The following is a 19,214-nucleotide window of genomic DNA, read 5'->3' as shown; positions in this document are numbered from 1 at the left end:
TGTCCTAAAGGCTGAAGAATGAGAGGTCATTCAGAGGTGAGAGCCCCCAAGGGACAAGATGAAAATAAATACACTTGATAGTCCAGATGACAGATGGTCAAGACCTCAGGCAGGTTCGATAAACTAGGAGATGATTCCAATCTCCCCCAAACCCTGCCTAGCTCAGGGGGAATCATGGAACCATGGGTTCTCAGATCCCCCTTCACAAGTAACTGATATTCCACTTTGGAATTTCTAAGCAGCATCATTATGGGCATGATTAGGCTGAACTGGACTGCCTCAGTTCTCCACTTAGTTTGAATGATTCAGGAACATCCAGACCCTTGGGAAATAATTACTCCCCTCTTAGGGAAAATCCATGGCAACAAGACAGAAATAGTCGGCAAGGTTGAGGTGGCTTGGCTTGAAGGGATGAGTTCATTACACATCTTGGAAGGAGGGTGGAGTGGATTGGTGTTTTCATGTTTTATTTTATATAAAAGACAGTTACAAAAGTAATTAAAAATAAGATAAAATGTGATTTCAGTCTTTCAGAATGATTTCCCAAATACATGTAAAGAGGAATTTCAGAACATGAAAGCCGGGTGGTCGTATTATGTGATTTCACTTGGAATGGGAAATGAAAGTCCATTCTAAGTGCAGTGAAGTTCTGTATGGTGTCTGGGATGGTCACTTCCTTTAGGATTGGCTTATGTCCAGGGACTGTAGCCTGAGAAGAAACAAAAAACCCATCATTTGATTTAGTTCAGACATCCCACCTTGCCAACATGCTCTACATTGAAAGACTGAAAGGTCATCTCCGTGAAACTCCCCAGTCAAGGACAGAATCCTTCCCCAGTACTCAATGAGCTTTCCAGGATCCCCTGGATAGGAATCAAGGCTGATAGTCCAGGAACACAGCTGAGAAATAGAAAGCAAGAGGCTAATTTCCAATTCTACCATGGTCTTCTGGGGATGGTGACTCAGTGAAGGCAAAAGAGCTTACTCTAAATCCATACCAAAGAAAATAATCTTGGCTTCCTCCAAGGGAATGTCACAATATTTGTAAATGAAATAAGCATATAGAGCCAGCTTCCAAGCAATTTATTCTCTCCAGAGTTAATCTAAATTTGGAGCTTGAATACTCTCCACAAGAACCTGAAATAGGTTCCTACGTCCATCTTGGGAAACTGGGATCAAGGTTTGATTCTGTCTCCATGAGTTGTCAGAATTAGTGGTATAACCCCCTCCTGGCATTTGGGGGCACTGACTCTGGTGCCCCAGAATTGCCCCTTGCTTCAGCTTCACAAGGGAGACACAAGGTAGCAACCTGAAGATTCAGCAGTATACAGCCCTGCTTTCAGAGGGTGGCCCATGATTCTTGGTGGCTGAATTGGCAGAGGGGACAGAGAGGAGGAACCTGGAACTCTGTCACTAGTTGGCTGAACCAGTAGTCATCCTCAGATGAACCAGAGAGAAATGACAACCAAATGAAATGGCCCTTAGCTATATATACTACTGACGGATAGCTCACAGGGCCAGTGACTGGCCAAAACAAAGAAGGGCTAGAGGGAGAATCAGAGCTCTTGGATGTACCGATGCTGAAGGACAGCTCAATTCAGCCAGTGACAATGGTGAAAAGAGTGAGACGTCAGAGCTCTACTCTCTAGACTTGTCTGGGGGTTTCCTATTGATTTCTGGGGTTCCATAATAGATAAAGGTGACTGATTGCCTTTCTTTCCCTCTTCATTTTTATTAAAAAGGTTTTTATATCGATCATTTCCCAATTTCTCCCTCCCTTATGCAATGAACCATCCCTTTCAGAAGACAGGAAAAATAGCAGTTTAGCCAAACCAATGACTAACCCACTGAAGAACTCCCTCTGACAGTATGTACAATTTCATACTTAGGGTCGGCCCCCTACCTCTGCAAAATGGGGAGAGAGAGGCAGTACCTAACATTTCTTAGAGGAAAAAAATGTGGTGAGAAAGAGAGCCTGCAACCAGATGACCACAACCAAAAATGCTATTGGTACAGGATCTGTAGTGAATGGGAGTGCAGCCGGCCTGAAAAAAGGAATCCCTAAATGTCAACTGAAAGGGACTTTGGGGAGAGTGTACCGGGCCACCTTTGCATCTAAACTTCCAGTGAGGGGGAATGTGATACCTCCTAAGCGGCAGATTCCAATTTTTACCTCCCAAAGCAGCAGATTCCAATTCTGTCAAGCTCACATGGCCCCACTCATATCAACCCTAAAACAGTTCTCTGGTCCCCCCCCACTGTTCCTCCTTCTGCCTCCAGGGCTAAGTAAAACAAATCGACCCTTCATATATTTAAAGACAGCGATCACCCCAGTCTCCTCTCCTTTTTTCCTTCTACAAGGTAAACATCTCGAGTCTTTGAAATCTCACAAGTTCAAGGCCAGCCTTTACCTTCTTATCCTTACTTAGGTTTCTCCAGTTTAAGAAATGTCCCTTCCTAAAACGTGGCACTCAGGACTGAACACAACACTGCAAATATCAGGTTGGAAATGAATATACTAAGAACATTCTTGGTTGTAACCTCCGAGTTTTCTTTCACCCATTAAATGTTTTATAAGCGCTAGTAATGGCAGGCAATTTGTTTTGAGCCAGGCTGGTTAATGGGACATAAATAATTCACCACCTGGCATGTCTGAGTGCCTCCTTATTGACAAGGCTGCCCAATAATTTTTTGATTTACAATGAGGACTCACAGTCTGTCTGATGGCTAAATGTTTGCAGAGATTTTAATATCCAAAGAACCTGGAATGAAAAATCCAAGGCAGCCAGCTTCTGCCCTGGCTCAATGCCCTGGAGTGCCCCCACAAAAGAAAAGTGAAAAAAGGCACATTTCCAGGGCTTCGGGTTGGCCACGGTGAACTGAAGACTCGCATAAGGGAGCCCTACTGTAATCCCTTGAGATGTTGGCAGGTCCTTATACTGTACGAAAGCTTACACTTAAAGGTGCCTCTGGTGTCACAGAGAACAATTCCTTTTATTCATTAGATTTACTCCAATGCTGCCATTCCACCGAGGTGTGTGGTGGCTTCCTAGCCAAAGGGAAATACCACGGTGAAATCCAGGGGACCCAGAAGGGTCCATCCTATGAAAATGGGGGGGGGGGGAAGGGGGTGATGGCGAAGTAAAAGATCCCAAGGATCATTCTATCACAGATTTATATCTAGAAGGGAACTCAGAAGTCATCTAGTCTGATCTTCTCATTTCCTATGAGGAAAACAGGTTTAACAAGTAGAAGTGACTTGCCCAGTGCCACTCCCACAGCTAATAAATGCCAGAGCTGAGATATGAACTCGGTCTTCTTTTTAGTACACCCTCCTGCTTCCTTAGTTACGATGAAGTTCTGCTCTGTTCTGACCAAGAAAAGGAGACACAGGATCTCGTTTGATGACATTCCCTCCATAGTAACCAACCTTCACCCCTTTCTTTTACCCCTACCGCCCCATTCCCATCTAGGAAGGGTAGGCAAAAGCCCTGTTTTCACAGTATATAGTGGAGGGAACAAAGTTGAAGATGGCAAAGGCCTTTGGTGATATCAAAGCCACTGAATTTAGTGCCAAGGTAACTAAGAAGCGAGGATTCAGAGCCCTAGTGATGACATTTCTCTGGTAGAAACAATTAATAAAAGGGAGCAAACATCGGTAACAACCGAAAACTCATCAATCTGTTGCTGCGGGGGTTATGTTCCAAGGACCTATCATGAATGGCTGAAACTGTGGATTGAAGTGAATACTTGCTGACCCCATTTATGTGTGCTCCCTCCCTGCTTCTGCCCTGCCTCAATGCCCTGGAGTGCCCCCACAAAAAAAAGTGAAAAAAGCAGAAGCGATGGCAGACCACTGCCTCTGGCACATTTCCAGGGCTTCGGGTTGGCCACGGTGAACTGAAGACTCGCATAAGGGAGCCCTACTGTAATCCACTCCAGTTGAAGGGACTTAAAGGATTATTGATGACCCTGAGAATACTCTTGCTATTAAAGGGGCAAAAAGAAAACCTGGCCAAGATACTGTGGAGGTCTCTTACTGATTCACTCATTAGTGCTCTGCCCTCTGAAATAAGTTCAGACACTGGATTGTTGCTTAGTCATTTCAGTTTTGCCCAACCCTTCATGAACCCATTGGGGGTTTTCTTGGCAGAGATACTGGAGGGATTTGCCACTTCTCCATCTCATTTTACAGGTGAGGAAACTGAGGCAAACATGGTTAAGGGACTTTCCCAAGGTCACACAGCTAGTAAGTGTTCGAGATCAGATTTGAACTCAGGAACAAGAATCTTCCAGATTTCAGGTCTGGCACTGTGCCACTTAGCTGCCCCAGAAAATTTCCTCCTACCAATAAAAGGCAACATACATAGCTGGGGGTTGGGGTGCCAGCTCTAATGTGCAAGTTGTTAAAATTTCAATGTGAGCATTCCTCAAAAATGACTAATTATTATAAATCAGGGCTTGATTTGTCATTGATTGTCTAGACTTGAAAGTTAGTGCAGATTAAACTGCTACCTGGTTGTTAAACATTTACCAGCACACCCCTGAATTACTCCATAAATATTTCTTGAGCTCAGCAGGAAGGCAACAGAAGGCTGAGGGGATGAAGCCATGCAGCCCTGGTGACTTTAGACTAATAACAACAAACATCAAGTACAACTACTACTATCATACATAGTATGATGTAGCATTACTACATCTGTACCTGTTATTTATTTATATAGCATTTCAAGGTTTGTGAAGTGCCTTTATTCTCATTATTTCATCTGAACCTCACAATGCCCCTGCTTAGAGATCAGCTCCCAGGAAGACACACACACTTTAGTGGCCCAGAATTCCATATTATTTTGTACTTTGGGGTAGATTAATTTTGTAAGTTTATGGTTTAAATTGGGCTGAGTGAATGGGTAATACTGAGGCCCAGGGTTCAAATCTAGCCTCAGACACTTACTAGCTATATGACCCTGGGCAAGCCATTAACTGTTTGCCTCAATTTTCTTATCTATAAAATGAGCTGGAGAAGGAAAAAACAAATCACTCCAGGATCTTTACCAAGAAAACCCCAAATGGGGTGAAGAAAAGAATAAGACATGGCTGAAACAACTGAATAATTGTTTACAGAATCCTGGTCATACATTCTCACTGTCTTTTTTGTTCATTCCACCTCTGCCCAAACCTTATTGCTATACTAATTAATCTTTTTCCAAAGGTTCACTTTAAACTAATCCACATAAGTCTTAGCCCATTCCATTGTGCCTTTTAAAAAATCTCCTCTAGTCTCAAACATTCTTCTATACCCTCATTTTTTTCTAATAGTATCCCTTCCACTTCCTTATTTGAACTTTAGCCCAATTCTTCCCAGAGGACACTCAATCCCTTGCAACTCTCTTCTGTGAAGGAGAATTCTATTTCTTGCTTCTTACTGTAGGTGATTTCTCTACCTCCATTACTTTTCTAGAATACATTGGTACCGCTCTCTCCCCATTCTTGTCATCATTTCCTTATTTTCCAAACTTGATGACTTAGGTATGTGACTTCACTTCAGTTTTTCTCTCCATTTCATTCTCTTTGAACATCCTAGGACAGTGATGGTGAACTTTTTAGAGATTTAGTGACCAAACTGCCCCCTCATGCCCCATGTGAACTGCCCCCTTACCCCAGATATGGGATGGAGGAAGTGATGCCATTGGGCTACTGGGCAGATGGGAGAATTGTCCTCAGGCATGGTGGAGAGGGGGAAGGGAGCAGCCCCAACATGGTCCTAAGAGATATTAGTATTCATGATGACAAACTCTTCTAACTTGAGCACACAATTTCTTAACCTAAAGACCCTCCTTTTCTCCAATACATTGACATTAATATCCTTTCGTCTTCCCTATCTCTTGAAATGACACTCTCTCCAAGACCTTTTGAGATTCCTCTTTTTGACCATGACCTTCTAGTCTTCTTCTCCTCCCACTTTGCCAACCCTAATCTTCACTTTGAGCTATGGCTTCTTGAGCTAGCCGCAGTCTCCCAATTCATTTCCTACACTTGATTTACTTAATCTCCACATCATTTTAGTAGTTTCTACCCTAGAACAGCTTGACCTCTTGTGTAATCTCTTAACTATTACCAAATAGAAAATCATCATCCCTAAGTAATTCAGATTTCTGATTTTTCTGCCTTAAGATATATTGCTGGTAAATGTCACAAAATGAAAATGAACTTCCACCTTCCTCTTACCTATTCGATAACTCTTTACACTCTGCCTTAATTACTGCCTATCTCACTCCCAATAGAGATGGTGGAAAACCTTTTCTGCCCTTTCTTGCCCCTAACCACACTCCACATTGGGAAGACAGAGGTTACCTGAAGAGAGCTTGGCTACTTTTCAGCATCATCTTCCCTCTGGTCACAGAAGAAAATGTTCTACATTCCTTAATAAAGCTAAATCCTCCTCCTGGACCCTTGAACCCACTTACTCAAGAACCAAGACATTTTCCTCATGTGTTTATGCCCCTTAGACATCTTCTTCTATCCTTCTATCTGTCCTTAGACGTTTCTAGTTGGGACTTTTTTGGGTTTACTTTCAGTTGTCAACACTACCTCTGCCCAAATTACATCCCTTTGAGGGAAGCAATTTGGCTACTGGATTTTATGGCTTTTTAAAAAAGTTTCCTGAGATATTATTTTAGAACCAAACAATCCCTTTCGCCACCTCAGCCTCTCTGATGTCATGCCCAAGGAAATTTATTTAGGGGAAAGCCATGCCTGTTCAGAGTGAATATGAACCACATCGCATCATATGCTTACATTTATCGTGTAGGAGCCAGGCAAAAGAAGAAGATAATATTCTCCAAATTGGTTGGTTCTGTATGGGCAGATATGGTTCCTGTCAGTAGACTCCACTATTGCATTGGGTATTGGATTTTTATTCACATCAAAAACTTGACCTTTAACACCTGCAAAGCAAAAAAGAGGAAGAAAAAAAGAAAGTGTAAATCTCCAGAGTAGTATAGACTGAGAAAAACAAAACTTAAAAAGGAAAAATGTAACCATCAGACCAGCTCTTATTAGAAGCTGCTTAGTTAATCAATGATCATTTTGTAAAAGGAAAAACTCAAATCTCTGTGGCTTAGCACCTGCTAGAGACCAGTCCCAACATCCTCAAGTAGGGGATTAAAAGTCACGGGGGAGAATTTTAGGGGAAGGAGGAAGCAGTTCAATGGTTCAAGTTGTGCTCAAGAAGAGTAAACCAATGCCCATGAGAGCTGATGATGGAGGATACTCATTGGAAGCTCAAAAGAAAAGGCTCGAGGTGGTTATGGAGATCCTGTGAGGCAGTTCAGAAGCTGTAAAGTGGTATAATTATGTAAGACTGAGCATGCTATAAAGTTATGAATAATAATAATTGATTGCAATTGATACTGATAAATGACACTTTTGCCTTACATTTCCTCTATTCAGGATCATGATGATGGCAGAGGCATGATAGTCACATTCCCACCTCACTCTCTTGAAACCCATTGACCCACCACACACTAGTTCTCTCTACAGCAGCAAGGGCTGGGCAGTTGGGGTTAAGTGACTTGCCCAGGATCACACAACTAAGAAGTGTTTATGAGGCTAGATTTGAACCCAGGTCCCTCCTCTCTCCAGGCACTCTCATGCACAGTGCTCCCTAGTTGTTCTGGAAGACACCGTTTTAAGAGTACAGCTCTTTCTTAATGGGAGTCTGAATGCAGATTGAGGCACACACTTTTCCTTTTTATTTTTCTGGGAAGGTTTTTGTTGTTGCTGCTCTGTCTTCTTTCCCAACAAGTCCAATATGGAAATATATTTTATACGACTGCACATGTAGAGCCTATTCCAAATTGTGAGAAAGGAAGAGAATTTGGAACTAGAAATTTTATTTTTTTACAGGATATTTTCTTTTACCAATTCCATGGAAGAACAGTTCCCATGGACTTTAAGGTACCAATGTAGAAAAGACATTCTCCAAAGACTCTGAGATCAAAGCAGCACAAAAAAGCCTTGAAATTGGTTGGCACTGCTTGGAAGTTAGACTGAAACCACCAGAGGGCAGAATTGCTGCACTCATACATGGCCAAGACAGTTACTTACTTACTTATTAATTAATTAATTTGTTTGTGTGAGCATTCATTCATTCATTCGTTTGTTTGTTTCTGCAATGGCAACTGGAAACTTTCCCCAGCAAGAATCTGGGAGAAATCATGTTCCTTCCACTGGGAACCTGACCGTGGAGTGCCATGAAAATATTATATAGCTGGCCGGCAAGGACTCTATTTCAAGATTCTACAAGAAAAAAACATGAGCTATGATTGGGAAATCGTTGTTCAGTCACTCTGCCTGGTTCACCTCAGTTTCCTCATCTGTAAAACGAACTGGGGAAGGAGATGGCAAAGCACTCCAAAGTCCTTGTGAAGAAAACCCCAAATGGGGTCATGAAGAATCAGACACGACTGAAAAATGACTGAACACCAACAAGCAGTGGAGGCTTGGCTTCCTTTGTCCTTCATCTCTGAGAGGCACCAGTATGGACCCACCAACTCCTTGTAAGGGAGTAAGTAAGGTAAGTAAGGGAGAAGCAATTTAGCTCCAGGAAAGAACTCCAACATCTTGGAAAAAGCATAGGACTGGGAGTCAGGAGGCTGCAGATGTGTCACTGATTAATAACAGCCAACATTAAAGTTGACAAAAGCACTCTTCAAATATCTCATTTTATCCTCTTAACAATCCTGTGAAGGTCTAGTAAACCAGTTTTACAGATGAGGAAACTGAGGCCCGGAGAAATGAAGTAACTGGTCCAAAGATTCACAGGGAAGTAAGTGGAAGAGCTGGGATTCAAGCCCATGTCTTTTAATTCCTCTAATTCCACAAACTGCTGCTTGGCTGAGAGTAAAACCTATGGATTAGAGAAAACACAACTGATTTCTTTGGCACACAGGCTTAGAGAGATCGTTTGCCTTTTCTGTAACCCGCCTCCTTACAGAGGCGATGGACTCGGAAAGCAAAATGAGGCATACTTTTTCGAGAAACTGCAAACCTGGTAAATTTATTTTACCCAGCTATTTCTTTTTGTAATGGGTTAGTTTTCCTTTTTTCTTGGGAGAGAAAAGACAGAGAAAGTAGAAATGGAAAAGGCAAAGGAGGTTAATTCAGCGCTTGAATGGCTGTATTCCAAAGAAACAAGATATAGTTCTGAGGATATGAAACTATTTACCCAGAATTGGAATGGGCCCATTCCCAAAGAATAGGCAGCATTTCAGATTTGGAAGATCACAAGGACAGAGAAATGCTTTGGGGACTTTAAAAATTAGATAAAGCTTAAGTGAAAAATAATGAAATGAATAACATTTAAAGACATCCAAATCCTGTTCAGTGAACAATCTCGATTTTAGAAGAGTGACAATGAATCAGACGCCCTCTTTTGGTAGAGAGGGGGCAAATGAGGTATAAGGCATCAGACACGGCAGTGTGTTGCTTGTTTAAGTGACTATGCTTGTGACAAAGGAAGCTTCCATAAGGCAAATACTCCCATTTAGAGAAGCATCACCAGGAAGTGAAATCAGTATAAAGAATCCGACCCCCCCCCCCCCCAAATACCTTAGAAGAAAGATTTTAGATGAGGAAATCCATAGGAGCAAGAAGAGGAAATTTTCTGGAAGAAATAACTTTGGATGTGAAGGCTGAATGAATTTTAGGGTCAGGATAGATTGGTTGGTTGAGTGAAGACATATTACATTATGTTTTATAGTGAAAACCTTTGGGTGATGCTTATATTCTATTTTTCAAACAAAACAACCTCACCTTCTGTCTTGGAATCAACACTGTGGCAATGGTGGTTAAGTGACTTGGCCAGGGTAACACAGGTAGAAAGTGTCTGAGGCCACATTTGAACCCAGGACCTCCTGTTTCTAGGCCTTGATCAACTAAGCCACCTTGCTACCCCCACTTATATCTGATTGAGTAGTTAGGTAGCTCACTGGATAGAGCAAATCACTAAGTTCAAATCTGGCCTCAAGATACTTAGTAGCTGTATGATCCTGAGCAAGTCACTTAACCTTTCTTTGCCTCAGTTTCCTCATCTGTAAAATGAGCTGGAAAAGGAAATGGCAAAGCACTCCAGAATCTTCCAAGAAAACCCCAAATGGGGGTCTGAGATTTGTAAATGATTGAACAACAAACACAAAAAAATCCCATTGAATGTACTTTATGACTCAAAAAGGAGGGGAAAAAAAAGGAAAGCAAGCTAAGTAAGAAGCCAACCAGTCTAGGACTTTTCTTTCATCTACGTTTCTTACTACCAGACCTTTTTGAATTCTTTCTGAATTTCTTTGTCCTCTTTTCCTTTTATTAGACATCCTCAAAAACATCCTCCTGTGGCAGACAGAAACAAGGGGGGAGGTGAAAGCCCAAAGTAGGCAGGCAGTTATGATCGCAATGACATAAGAAGGGGACACATCATCAGGAATTTGGGCATCCACAGATGTCCAGACCCAGGGGAGCCAAAGAGACTCAGAGGAGTAAGGTCTGGGGTCTCAGTCCATCAAGCAAAGTTTAGAAATTAGCAAGGGAGAAAGACTGAGGAAGATGGGTAAACCCCCTAGAACCGAATGATCCTCCTCTAGAACAAACATGACCTAAAAAAAGAATGGCTGTGGTTGAGTTTTAGGGCAGGATCTTGGCACAACTCCCCCAATACTTTCTTTCCTCTCTCCCTCTCCTCTCCTCGATATGATAGCCTAAAAGCATTTGCCAATGTTGAATCTTTCTCCCCGGAGGACATTCTAAATAGAAGCAGATGACATCAACATTTGACAAAGTCAAAGAGCTTTACTAAAAAAGACTGAGTGACAGCTGGAACCCTGAACTGTACTTGATCCTAGTTAATATATTGCTCTATTGTTCATTGTATTTGACCAGCAGCTGTGGGGAAAAACACTGGCAGAGGACTTTCCAGAAGCAAGCTGGGTAAAGCCCCATGACACCGGCTTGGGTCCATTTGGCAGGATTTCCGGGGGTGATGCTAGAGTGGCTGCCGTCCCTTCCTAGCTTGGAAGAAACAAACAATGCCCAGAGGTCAGTGGGCAGGTGTTCAGACACCCCAGTAGATGGCTCTGGTCCTCAGCTGGAACCCTAAGCAAGTCATTTGCACTCTTAGCATCAGTTTCCCCAGCTGTGAAGCAGAGCCAAGATTTGTGTTGGGGAAACTAAAGTGGCACACAGACAGCTATGAAGTCCAAAAGATTAGATCCATCTAGCACATTGTAAAGAGAAAAGTCTACATAGGCAGGTGGGCTTATTTTGTATTTATTATTAGTATTTTATTATTATTATATTTATAGTTTTTTTTTTCTGCAATGGGTAGGTATTAAGTAGGTCACCATTAACTTGTAGTAGGAGACTCAGTTCCTAGAGGATGGAATTGGTGCCATGTTTATCTTTGTATCCCCCAATGCCTATCAGAATGCTTTTCATACCACAAACTTAAAAAACAAACAAACCCATCCTTATCTTCTGCCTTAGAATTGATACTAAGTATGAGTTCCAAGGCATTCATACTTAGTATCAATTCTAAAACAGAAGATACTTCTACCTTGGAACTCATACTTACTATCAATTCTAAGACAGAAGACAAGAGTCTTGTTGGGAAGTGTCTGAGGCCAGATTTGAATCCAGGGTCTCCTGTCTCTAGACAATTGGGATTCAGTGACTTGCCCAGGGTCACACTGCCAGGAAGTGTCTGAAGCTAGATTTGAACCCAAGAGTTCCTGACTCTGGGCAATTGGGATTAAGTGATTGGCTCAGGGTCACTCAGCTAATAAATAATGGTCTGAGGCTAGATTTGAACCCAGGATGCCCTGTCTCTGGGCAGTTGGGATTAAGTGATTGGCTCAGGTTTGCTCAGCTAATAAATAATGGTCTGAGGCTACATTTGAACTCAGGACACTCTGGGCAATTGGGATTCAGTGATTTTCCCAGGGCGAGAAAAATACTATGAAGTGTCTGAGGCCAAATTTGGACTCGGGACCTCTCATCTCTGGGCCTGTGCTCTATCCACTGAGTCACCTAGCTGACCCAAGAGACTTTAATAAATATTTGCTGAATGAAAGCGCTCTCTCTCTCTCTCTCTCTCTCACACACACACACACACACACACACACACACACACACACACACACACACACACACACACACACACACACACACACTGTGTTCATGTCTTGAGGCCAGTTTCCAAGTGACTTGATATTTGAACTTGGGGCCACTGGAAACATTTTTTGTCCTCTCTTTTACCCCCACTGGTTGAAACAGCATTTCCCAAACAACAGAGCCCAAAAGGAGGAAAACGCTGCCTTCTAGTTATGGCTGCTAGGAAAAACTTCAACGTACCCAGGAAATGCCATTTGGTAAGACCACAATCTTACCCCACCAGTTTTAACAGAAGTCACAGTTGGTGTTAGCAAAGAATTCTTTTGACAGTCTTACAGACCTAGATGAACCTGTTTCATGTAGTTGATTAACGAGTTTCGGTTATCATTCCAGTAGTCTGGGAGATCTTCGGCTGGTGGATATTTGCAGCATGACAACTCCAGTGTGAGTTCAAAGCACTGGCTCCAGACGTAGTTGTAATCTTGCATCCCTCCTAAACAAAAGCATCAGACACACAGAAATGGATGAATGAGGCAGCTTCACACGAATGAGGTTAGAGGAAAAGAAGAGGCACTTCGGTACAGTGATAAGTGATAAGATCCAGTGATTGATGGCTAAATTCTATTTCTGGTACCGATTACTTGGGAGATCCCAAGCCAAGTCCCTTCACCTCTCGGGGCTTCCTATTCTTGACTCTTAAAATGAAGGGGACGTACTTGAGCATCTCAGAAGATCTTACCAATTTGAGAAAAGAGACAGGCTGACAATATAGTATCTAGGACCAATGGGAAATATGGCTCTTAGAACAGGATCCTGAAGCACAATGAAGGCTGCCTCTGCTTTACAAAATTCCCATTAAATAAGAATTCCTCGCTTAATAAAAAGAATTCATTGTTGAGTCTTTTTTAAAAAAGTCTCGCCAAATTTCATTCTTACAGTGCTGCTGGGCAAGACACTTAGCCCCACTTGTGCAACCACTCCTGCTGTTTTGCCTTGGAACCGATACTTAGTAAGGATTCCAAGACAGCAGGTAAGGGTTTAAAAAGAAAAAGAAAAGAAAACAAAAGCTCCTGAAGTGGGTGCACTGGAAACAGAATTTGATGACAATTGGAGGTTACCAGAAAAAAAAAAAGGAGGCGCACATCTGCTCCGTTTGATTTTTTTTAAATCCTTAACTTCTGTGTATTGGCTCCTGGGTGGAAGAGTGGTAAGGGTGGGCAATGGGGGTCAAGTGACTTGCCCAGGGTCACACAGCTGGGAAGTGTCTGAGACCAAATTTGAACCTAGGACCTCCTGTCTCTAGGCTTGGCTCTCAATCCACTGAGCTACCCAGCTGCCCTGTGTTTGATTCTTTTTTAATGAAGACGCTTCCTGGGACATCTCTAGGTCAGCTGTCACCAGAGCAGTCTTCTGAGAGAAAAACAAGGCACAGGCTCTGTTGCTATCCATGCAGACTGCGCTTAGGGGGTTGTTCACTCTGATCCTTTCTTAGCATGTATTTTTAAGATTTAATTTTAAGTTAGAATCCTAGGAAAGTTGGTATCAGGTATCAGAGAGTCCAGACATTTTTAACCTGAGGACTTTCAATCCTCTCGGGGTCATTTTGGATGGGGAAATGAATTATACATTCGTTTCAACAGAATTGATTTCCTTGGTAATCCAAAATATTTCTATATGTCTATAGGCTACACCAGCCTGCCAAAGAGGCAGAACCTCCTCCGGGGGAGAGCTCGATGTCTCAATGGAAAGATAGACTGGAGACCCTGCAAATTTTGACCTCAGCTACTTCCTAGCTATGTGACCCTAGGCAAGTCACTTAACTCCCATGGCCTTTTACCACTCTTCTGCCTTGGAACCAATTGATTCTAAGACTGACGGTAAGGGTTAATAAAGAAAAAAATAAAGATGCTCCCCTGGACTGATCCAAGTCCTACCTGAAGGATGAAGAACCTCTGACAAGGTTTGTGTTGGACTAGTTCTAGCTACAGAGGCTGGACCATTTTCTTAAGCTCTGATGTATACAGTTCTGCCTCCCTGTAACCTCTAGGCTGTCCTCCTAGTTGTGCCTTGTGTAGCTAGCAGGCCAAATGCAATCCCTTCTTTGCACATGTGAGCCCTTCAGACATCTGAAGAGAACATGCTTTCTGCCAAACTCTCCACTCACCAGTGCTGAAGACACACACACAACAGCCCATCGAGAGCCACACTTGAGAATAAGTCCCAGAATAACCATGGTCGTGTCACCATTTCCTACGAGTCCCCCACACTATGGGTTTGTTCTTATAACAAGAGACAGACACAAAAGTTTGCCTTTGGGCCACAGACTATTTCTCTGCTAGGTGTGAGGAGAAAAGTTTGTATTAACAGTGGGGAGGAAGGTGACAGAAGGCTGGAGAGGGAGAGAGTGAAGGAGGTGAAAGTCACAGAAAGAAGATGTGCTCAAGACACATATTTGTCTGGCTGGGTTATCAATCAGACTGTCTGTTTGTTTGATGGTCTTTCAGGGAGCTGGCCCAGAGCCATGCTGCTACAAAGAGGATAAGCCTTTATCTGTGGGTCTGCTCTCCATTCTTCCCACAGCTGAACAACAGAATGGGAGGGAGCTAAGAAAAATGGTTCGCCTGGGCTGTATCCTGGCCCACTAGAGCACCCTGAATTTGAAAGAAGCCCCTGTTTGCACGACCGGGCCTCTAGAGGAAGGACACCTGAAATTTTCCATTTTCACATTTCTGCCCGAGTCCCTGATGGCAGGAAACATGTTGTTTTTATCTATGTCAAAAACAAAATCATCTACACTCTGCTGGCAAGGGATTGTTAGCAGTCTGGAAGGACTGGAGGTCTTTGGACAACAGCTTGGAGAAATGAAGTGTATCGCCTTTGGATTAAAGAGACAAGGAAGGAATTGGGTGGAAGTAATGAGAAAAACTAACCTTTGAGTGGGTACCACATGTAGCCATTTGTGATGCCATTGTGGAAATTCATATTTTCACAAGCGTTTCCTAGGCTCATGTTCGGATTCTTTGAAGAGTAGGTATATGCAAGATATTCAAAGACATCATTGTCTGGGGTCAGGCTGTGGCCCCGTTTTATCCCGGTTGCTGTAAAGGCAAGGCAGACACATCCCAGTAAATTCCTACTTGAGCAGAAGAAAGCTAAACCAAAGCTCTGACAAATCCCTGGGATGGCAATAAAATCATGTGAATGGGTATGCTAGCTTCAGACAAGGAAATACAAGACGAGATGAACCTAGATGCAGACCAGAAACGGGACTAGATTCACAAAGCTCTTAGTTGTTCTGTTTATTCACTGGGGATTATCTCAGGGGCAAGCTAAGCGTTTCCTGGGCAGGGGAAGGCAAGAGTTACATGAAAATTTTAAAGCAGGAAGAATCCTGTCTTGTTGCATCTCACTCTAGGGCACTCATTGGCTCCACATGGAGTCAGAAAGTGTTGAGCAAGTCAACAGATGAGATTAGCTGTGGAGTCTTCTACTATGTTGGGTTTTAGCTACTTTGCCAGCCAGTGAAGGGCAGAGTTTGACAAAGGCTTCAGAGATTCAGGGGAAGATGCTTTTCCTTTTTAAAGTAGCATATTGCCTAGGACAAGGAGCTTCAAACTCAAGATTGATGGCATTGCAATTCCCTGTTTGTCCTTACAAAAGCTTTACTTGGAGGGGCTACAAGTACCCCTGCTGGGTCTTTGAGATCCTTTGTTTAGGGAACTGGGATAATAGAGAGTCTACAGAAGGGCCTTGAAGGATTCTCTAGAAACACTCCAAAGAGAAGCTGAATATATGTGCATGTGGCGAGGGTATACCAAGTCAATGGGAATCCTGGTAATGAGAAGTCCGTTTGAACCCCCTTCCTTCTTCTATCCTTCTATCCCCTGCCCAAGTGGGCAGAAGGCATTATGGTGGCTGAGAGAAGCTGCCTGCCTCTTCTCCTCCACCACCCCTATGGGTTCCCCTAGCAGTCCTCATCCAATGAGCCTGTCTTGTGCCAAGTATAGGAAGATATCTAATATAATAGCTGAGCCACAGAAGACGGAGAAGTCTCTTTAGAAGAGCTCATTGAAAATTCAAGGGGCCAAGATAGGTATTGGCTAAACCTCTCTCCAGGTGTCTTCATCAGTCTGTATCTTAGGCAACATGGTACTTTGGTCATTGTTTTTTGGTGTCTATTCTTCAGGGGATGGAGATTTTGTCTTCCTTCCACTTTGGAGGAACAAGTGGAAGAAAACATGAACTTTCCACAGCTTCAGTGAACACCTGGTTACCCTCTGTGGAGAGAGATAGGAGAAGGAGTGGGCCAATGTGTTATTTCTTACCTATGACACCATTATCAAATGGATAATTGGCCACCAAAGCTCCACCGTGTAAGTTAGCCGAGAGAACGAATGTCTCAGATTTCAGCCATTTCATGACTGCTTCAGTTTCAGGCTGTCTCGCCACAGAATTATTTTGAAAAGCATCAGGAAAATTCCTGTTTAGATCGAATTTATTTCCATTGAACCTTGAAAAGAAAATATAACAAAGATTTCCTTGAGTTATGGAACACATTTCTATATAGTGAAAAAGACCCCCGATTATTCTGACATGTAGATTATTCTGACCCTGTAGAAAGGACTAGCTTATGAACCAGAGGTCCTAACTCTGATGGTGACTGAATACTGGGTGAACTTAGGTTCAGAGAGGCCAAGGGCATTGAGTTTGCTTCCCTCTCAGGTCTATCCTACAGGGATAACATAACACATAACACGTAACCTGCTGGTTGGTGTCCTGGCTTCAAATCTCCCCCATTTCAGTCCATCCTCCACTTAGCTGTCAGTGTAATAAGCACAAGTCTTACAAGTGACCCTACCCTGCTCTCCTCACTCAACAAACTCCAGTGGCTACCCTTTTCAAGTTTTATATAAAACCTTCAGATTGGCTTTTAAGACCCTATATAGTCAGGCCCTTTCTTACCTTTCAGCTCCCCCTCACATTTGGAGGATCCAGTGGCACTTTTCTTCTTTGCTATTCTCCATACATCCCATCTGACTCCTACACTTGGGATTCTCTCCCTCCTCTCCTCCATTCTGTCCCCTGGCTCTCCTGACTTCTTCTAAGACTCATCTGAAATCCTTCTTTCTGCAAGAGGCCCTTGTGGGTCACCCTTTTTCTCTCCCCAACACTTCCCATTTCCAGTGCCTTTTCTCCAAGGTTATCACTCTACATATCAGGGGTGATTTGGTTGGCATTGTGGATAGAGTATTGGACCTGGAATCAAGGAAATGTGAGTTTCTCGAGTTCAAATCTGATCTTGGTCACAGTTATGTGACCCTGGGCAAATCACTTAACCCTGTTTGCCTTAGTTCCCTATCTTTGCCTCCTAGAAAGGAGCTTGTTAGTCATTACATCCTATTTCCTCATTTAAAAGATGAGGAAACTAGGGGCAGCTAGGTGATTCAGTGGATAGAGCTAAGCTGAGAGATCACAGGTCCTGGGTTCAAATTGGCTTCAGACACTTCCTAACTGTGATCCTGAGCAAGTCCTAGTTCTTCTCCCTCTTCTGCCTTGCAATTGATACTTAGTATTGATTCTAAGACAGAAGGTAAGGATTTAAAAAAAAAAAGGATGAGGAAATTTGAGGCCTCAAGAAGTAATAATTTGACTTGCACATGGTCATATATATCTAGGGAAGAATCTGAACCCAAGTCTCTTTCACTTTCGATGCAATGCTGTCTCTGACTCTACTTTCCTTGATAAGAGGTGCTATTTAAAAATTATTTCAGATCTAAGACTTTGACTCAGATCTCATTTTTTATTGCCTATGTGGCCCCAGCCAAGTCATTTAACTTCTCAACCTCATCTATGTTCATAATCATCTTTAGTCTGTCATTATCCTTAGATTTTTCTTCTAAAAGGCTCCTACAGTGACTTTATGTGATTGAGTCTCTATCTAAGTATTCTTTAAACTGTCTTTATACGTCATTGAGCCTCTGTTTTATGAGACCAAATAATCTTTCATCTTCATTCTTTCCTTAAATTTCACAAATGAGTTTCCATTTAAAAAATGGCATAAACCTTGGCTGTCATGTCTCTTCACTTGTTGAGTAAGTAAAATGTTTGCTGACTAAGGTGTTTTCTAGGCTCTTTTGGCTCATCCTTCATGGCAACTGATTTTACATTGGCTTGACTTTTGTATGAAATTATTGCAGTCAGTGTCTATGCCCTTTCTTCTATCCATATACCATTTTACTAGCCTATAACTTATTTAAATGAGGCTAGGTTGTTTCATTATATGCCTTATGTATTTTTTTAAACTTGTATTCCTTTGGTAGTTTTGTATTAATTTTGAGCCTTGCTCTAACAAGTACGAAGACAACTAATTCAGGAACAACTCCTAAATCGAGTAGTTTAATGACTTAAACTGGAATTTTTGACATTATTTAGCATTTGCCATGTATAGCATATTTTAATTCCGTTCTTAAAGGAATTCATGATTTATATAATTTGGGCTTCTTTATGATGAAAAAACCCTACAATTCCTTATTATTGATCTGTTATTTCTTACTTTTTAGAATCAAAATCGCCTGACACATCACCTTTGTGTTGAAGTCATTGAATATCAAAGCATTTGGTGATTTAATTTGGAGACTCTTATGAAATCCTAAGAATATCTCAACTGTTTTTATCCTCTACATCTGCAGTGAGCATAGGTTGAACTCATTTTCATGGTGGTCTTTGGTATAATACATATCAAAACGAGATGACCAAATATCACATGAAATGACGTTTCTTCTTACATTTGGATGCTTTATAAAATCAACTGAAAACTCCTTTATTTCCCTTTCCAAGGAGAGTAAGAATCGTGTTCATCCCTCCATTTGAGTGCATCTTGTTCCTCTGACTTAAGAGAAAATATCAAGATTCACTTCCTCTAGTGGTACATCCCATAGAAGTGGATTTCACATTTAGAGGACTAAGATCAAACTTTAAAAAAATTATAGATCATCTTAGCTATGTTTTTCTGAGTATCTGTTGTCTTCTTTTCTGGAAGTCAGCCACTTTAGAAG

The 19,214-nt window shown here is 42.2% G+C and overlaps 1 protein-coding gene across 1 annotated transcript in view; it reads right to left on the bottom strand.

Moving 5' to 3' along the window:
* Positions 1 to 284: 284 nt before the first annotated feature.
* Positions 285 to 19,214, bottom strand: part of CPM (carboxypeptidase M) — a 65,604-nt gene continuing 46,674 nt past the window's right edge. Inside the window, exons 5-9 of the mRNA XM_044677909.1 lie at positions 16,485 to 16,669; positions 15,090 to 15,257; positions 12,500 to 12,652; positions 6,796 to 6,944; positions 285 to 709 (exon numbers count right to left, since the gene is read on the bottom strand). Coding sequence (XP_044533844.1) covers positions 467 to 709; positions 6,796 to 6,944; positions 12,500 to 12,652; positions 15,090 to 15,257; positions 16,485 to 16,669 — 898 coding nt within the window. The 3' untranslated portion in view covers positions 285 to 466. The remainder of the gene's footprint in view (positions 710 to 6,795; positions 6,945 to 12,499; positions 12,653 to 15,089; positions 15,258 to 16,484; positions 16,670 to 19,214) is intronic.

This window comes from Gracilinanus agilis, chromosome 5 (genome assembly GCF_016433145.1).
Source record: "Gracilinanus agilis isolate LMUSP501 chromosome 5, AgileGrace, whole genome shotgun sequence".
Taxonomy (NCBI): domain Eukaryota; kingdom Metazoa; phylum Chordata; class Mammalia; order Didelphimorphia; family Didelphidae; genus Gracilinanus; species Gracilinanus agilis.
The sequence above is the reverse complement of the archived record's forward strand: the minus strand, read 5'-3'. Positions and strand labels throughout refer to the sequence as shown.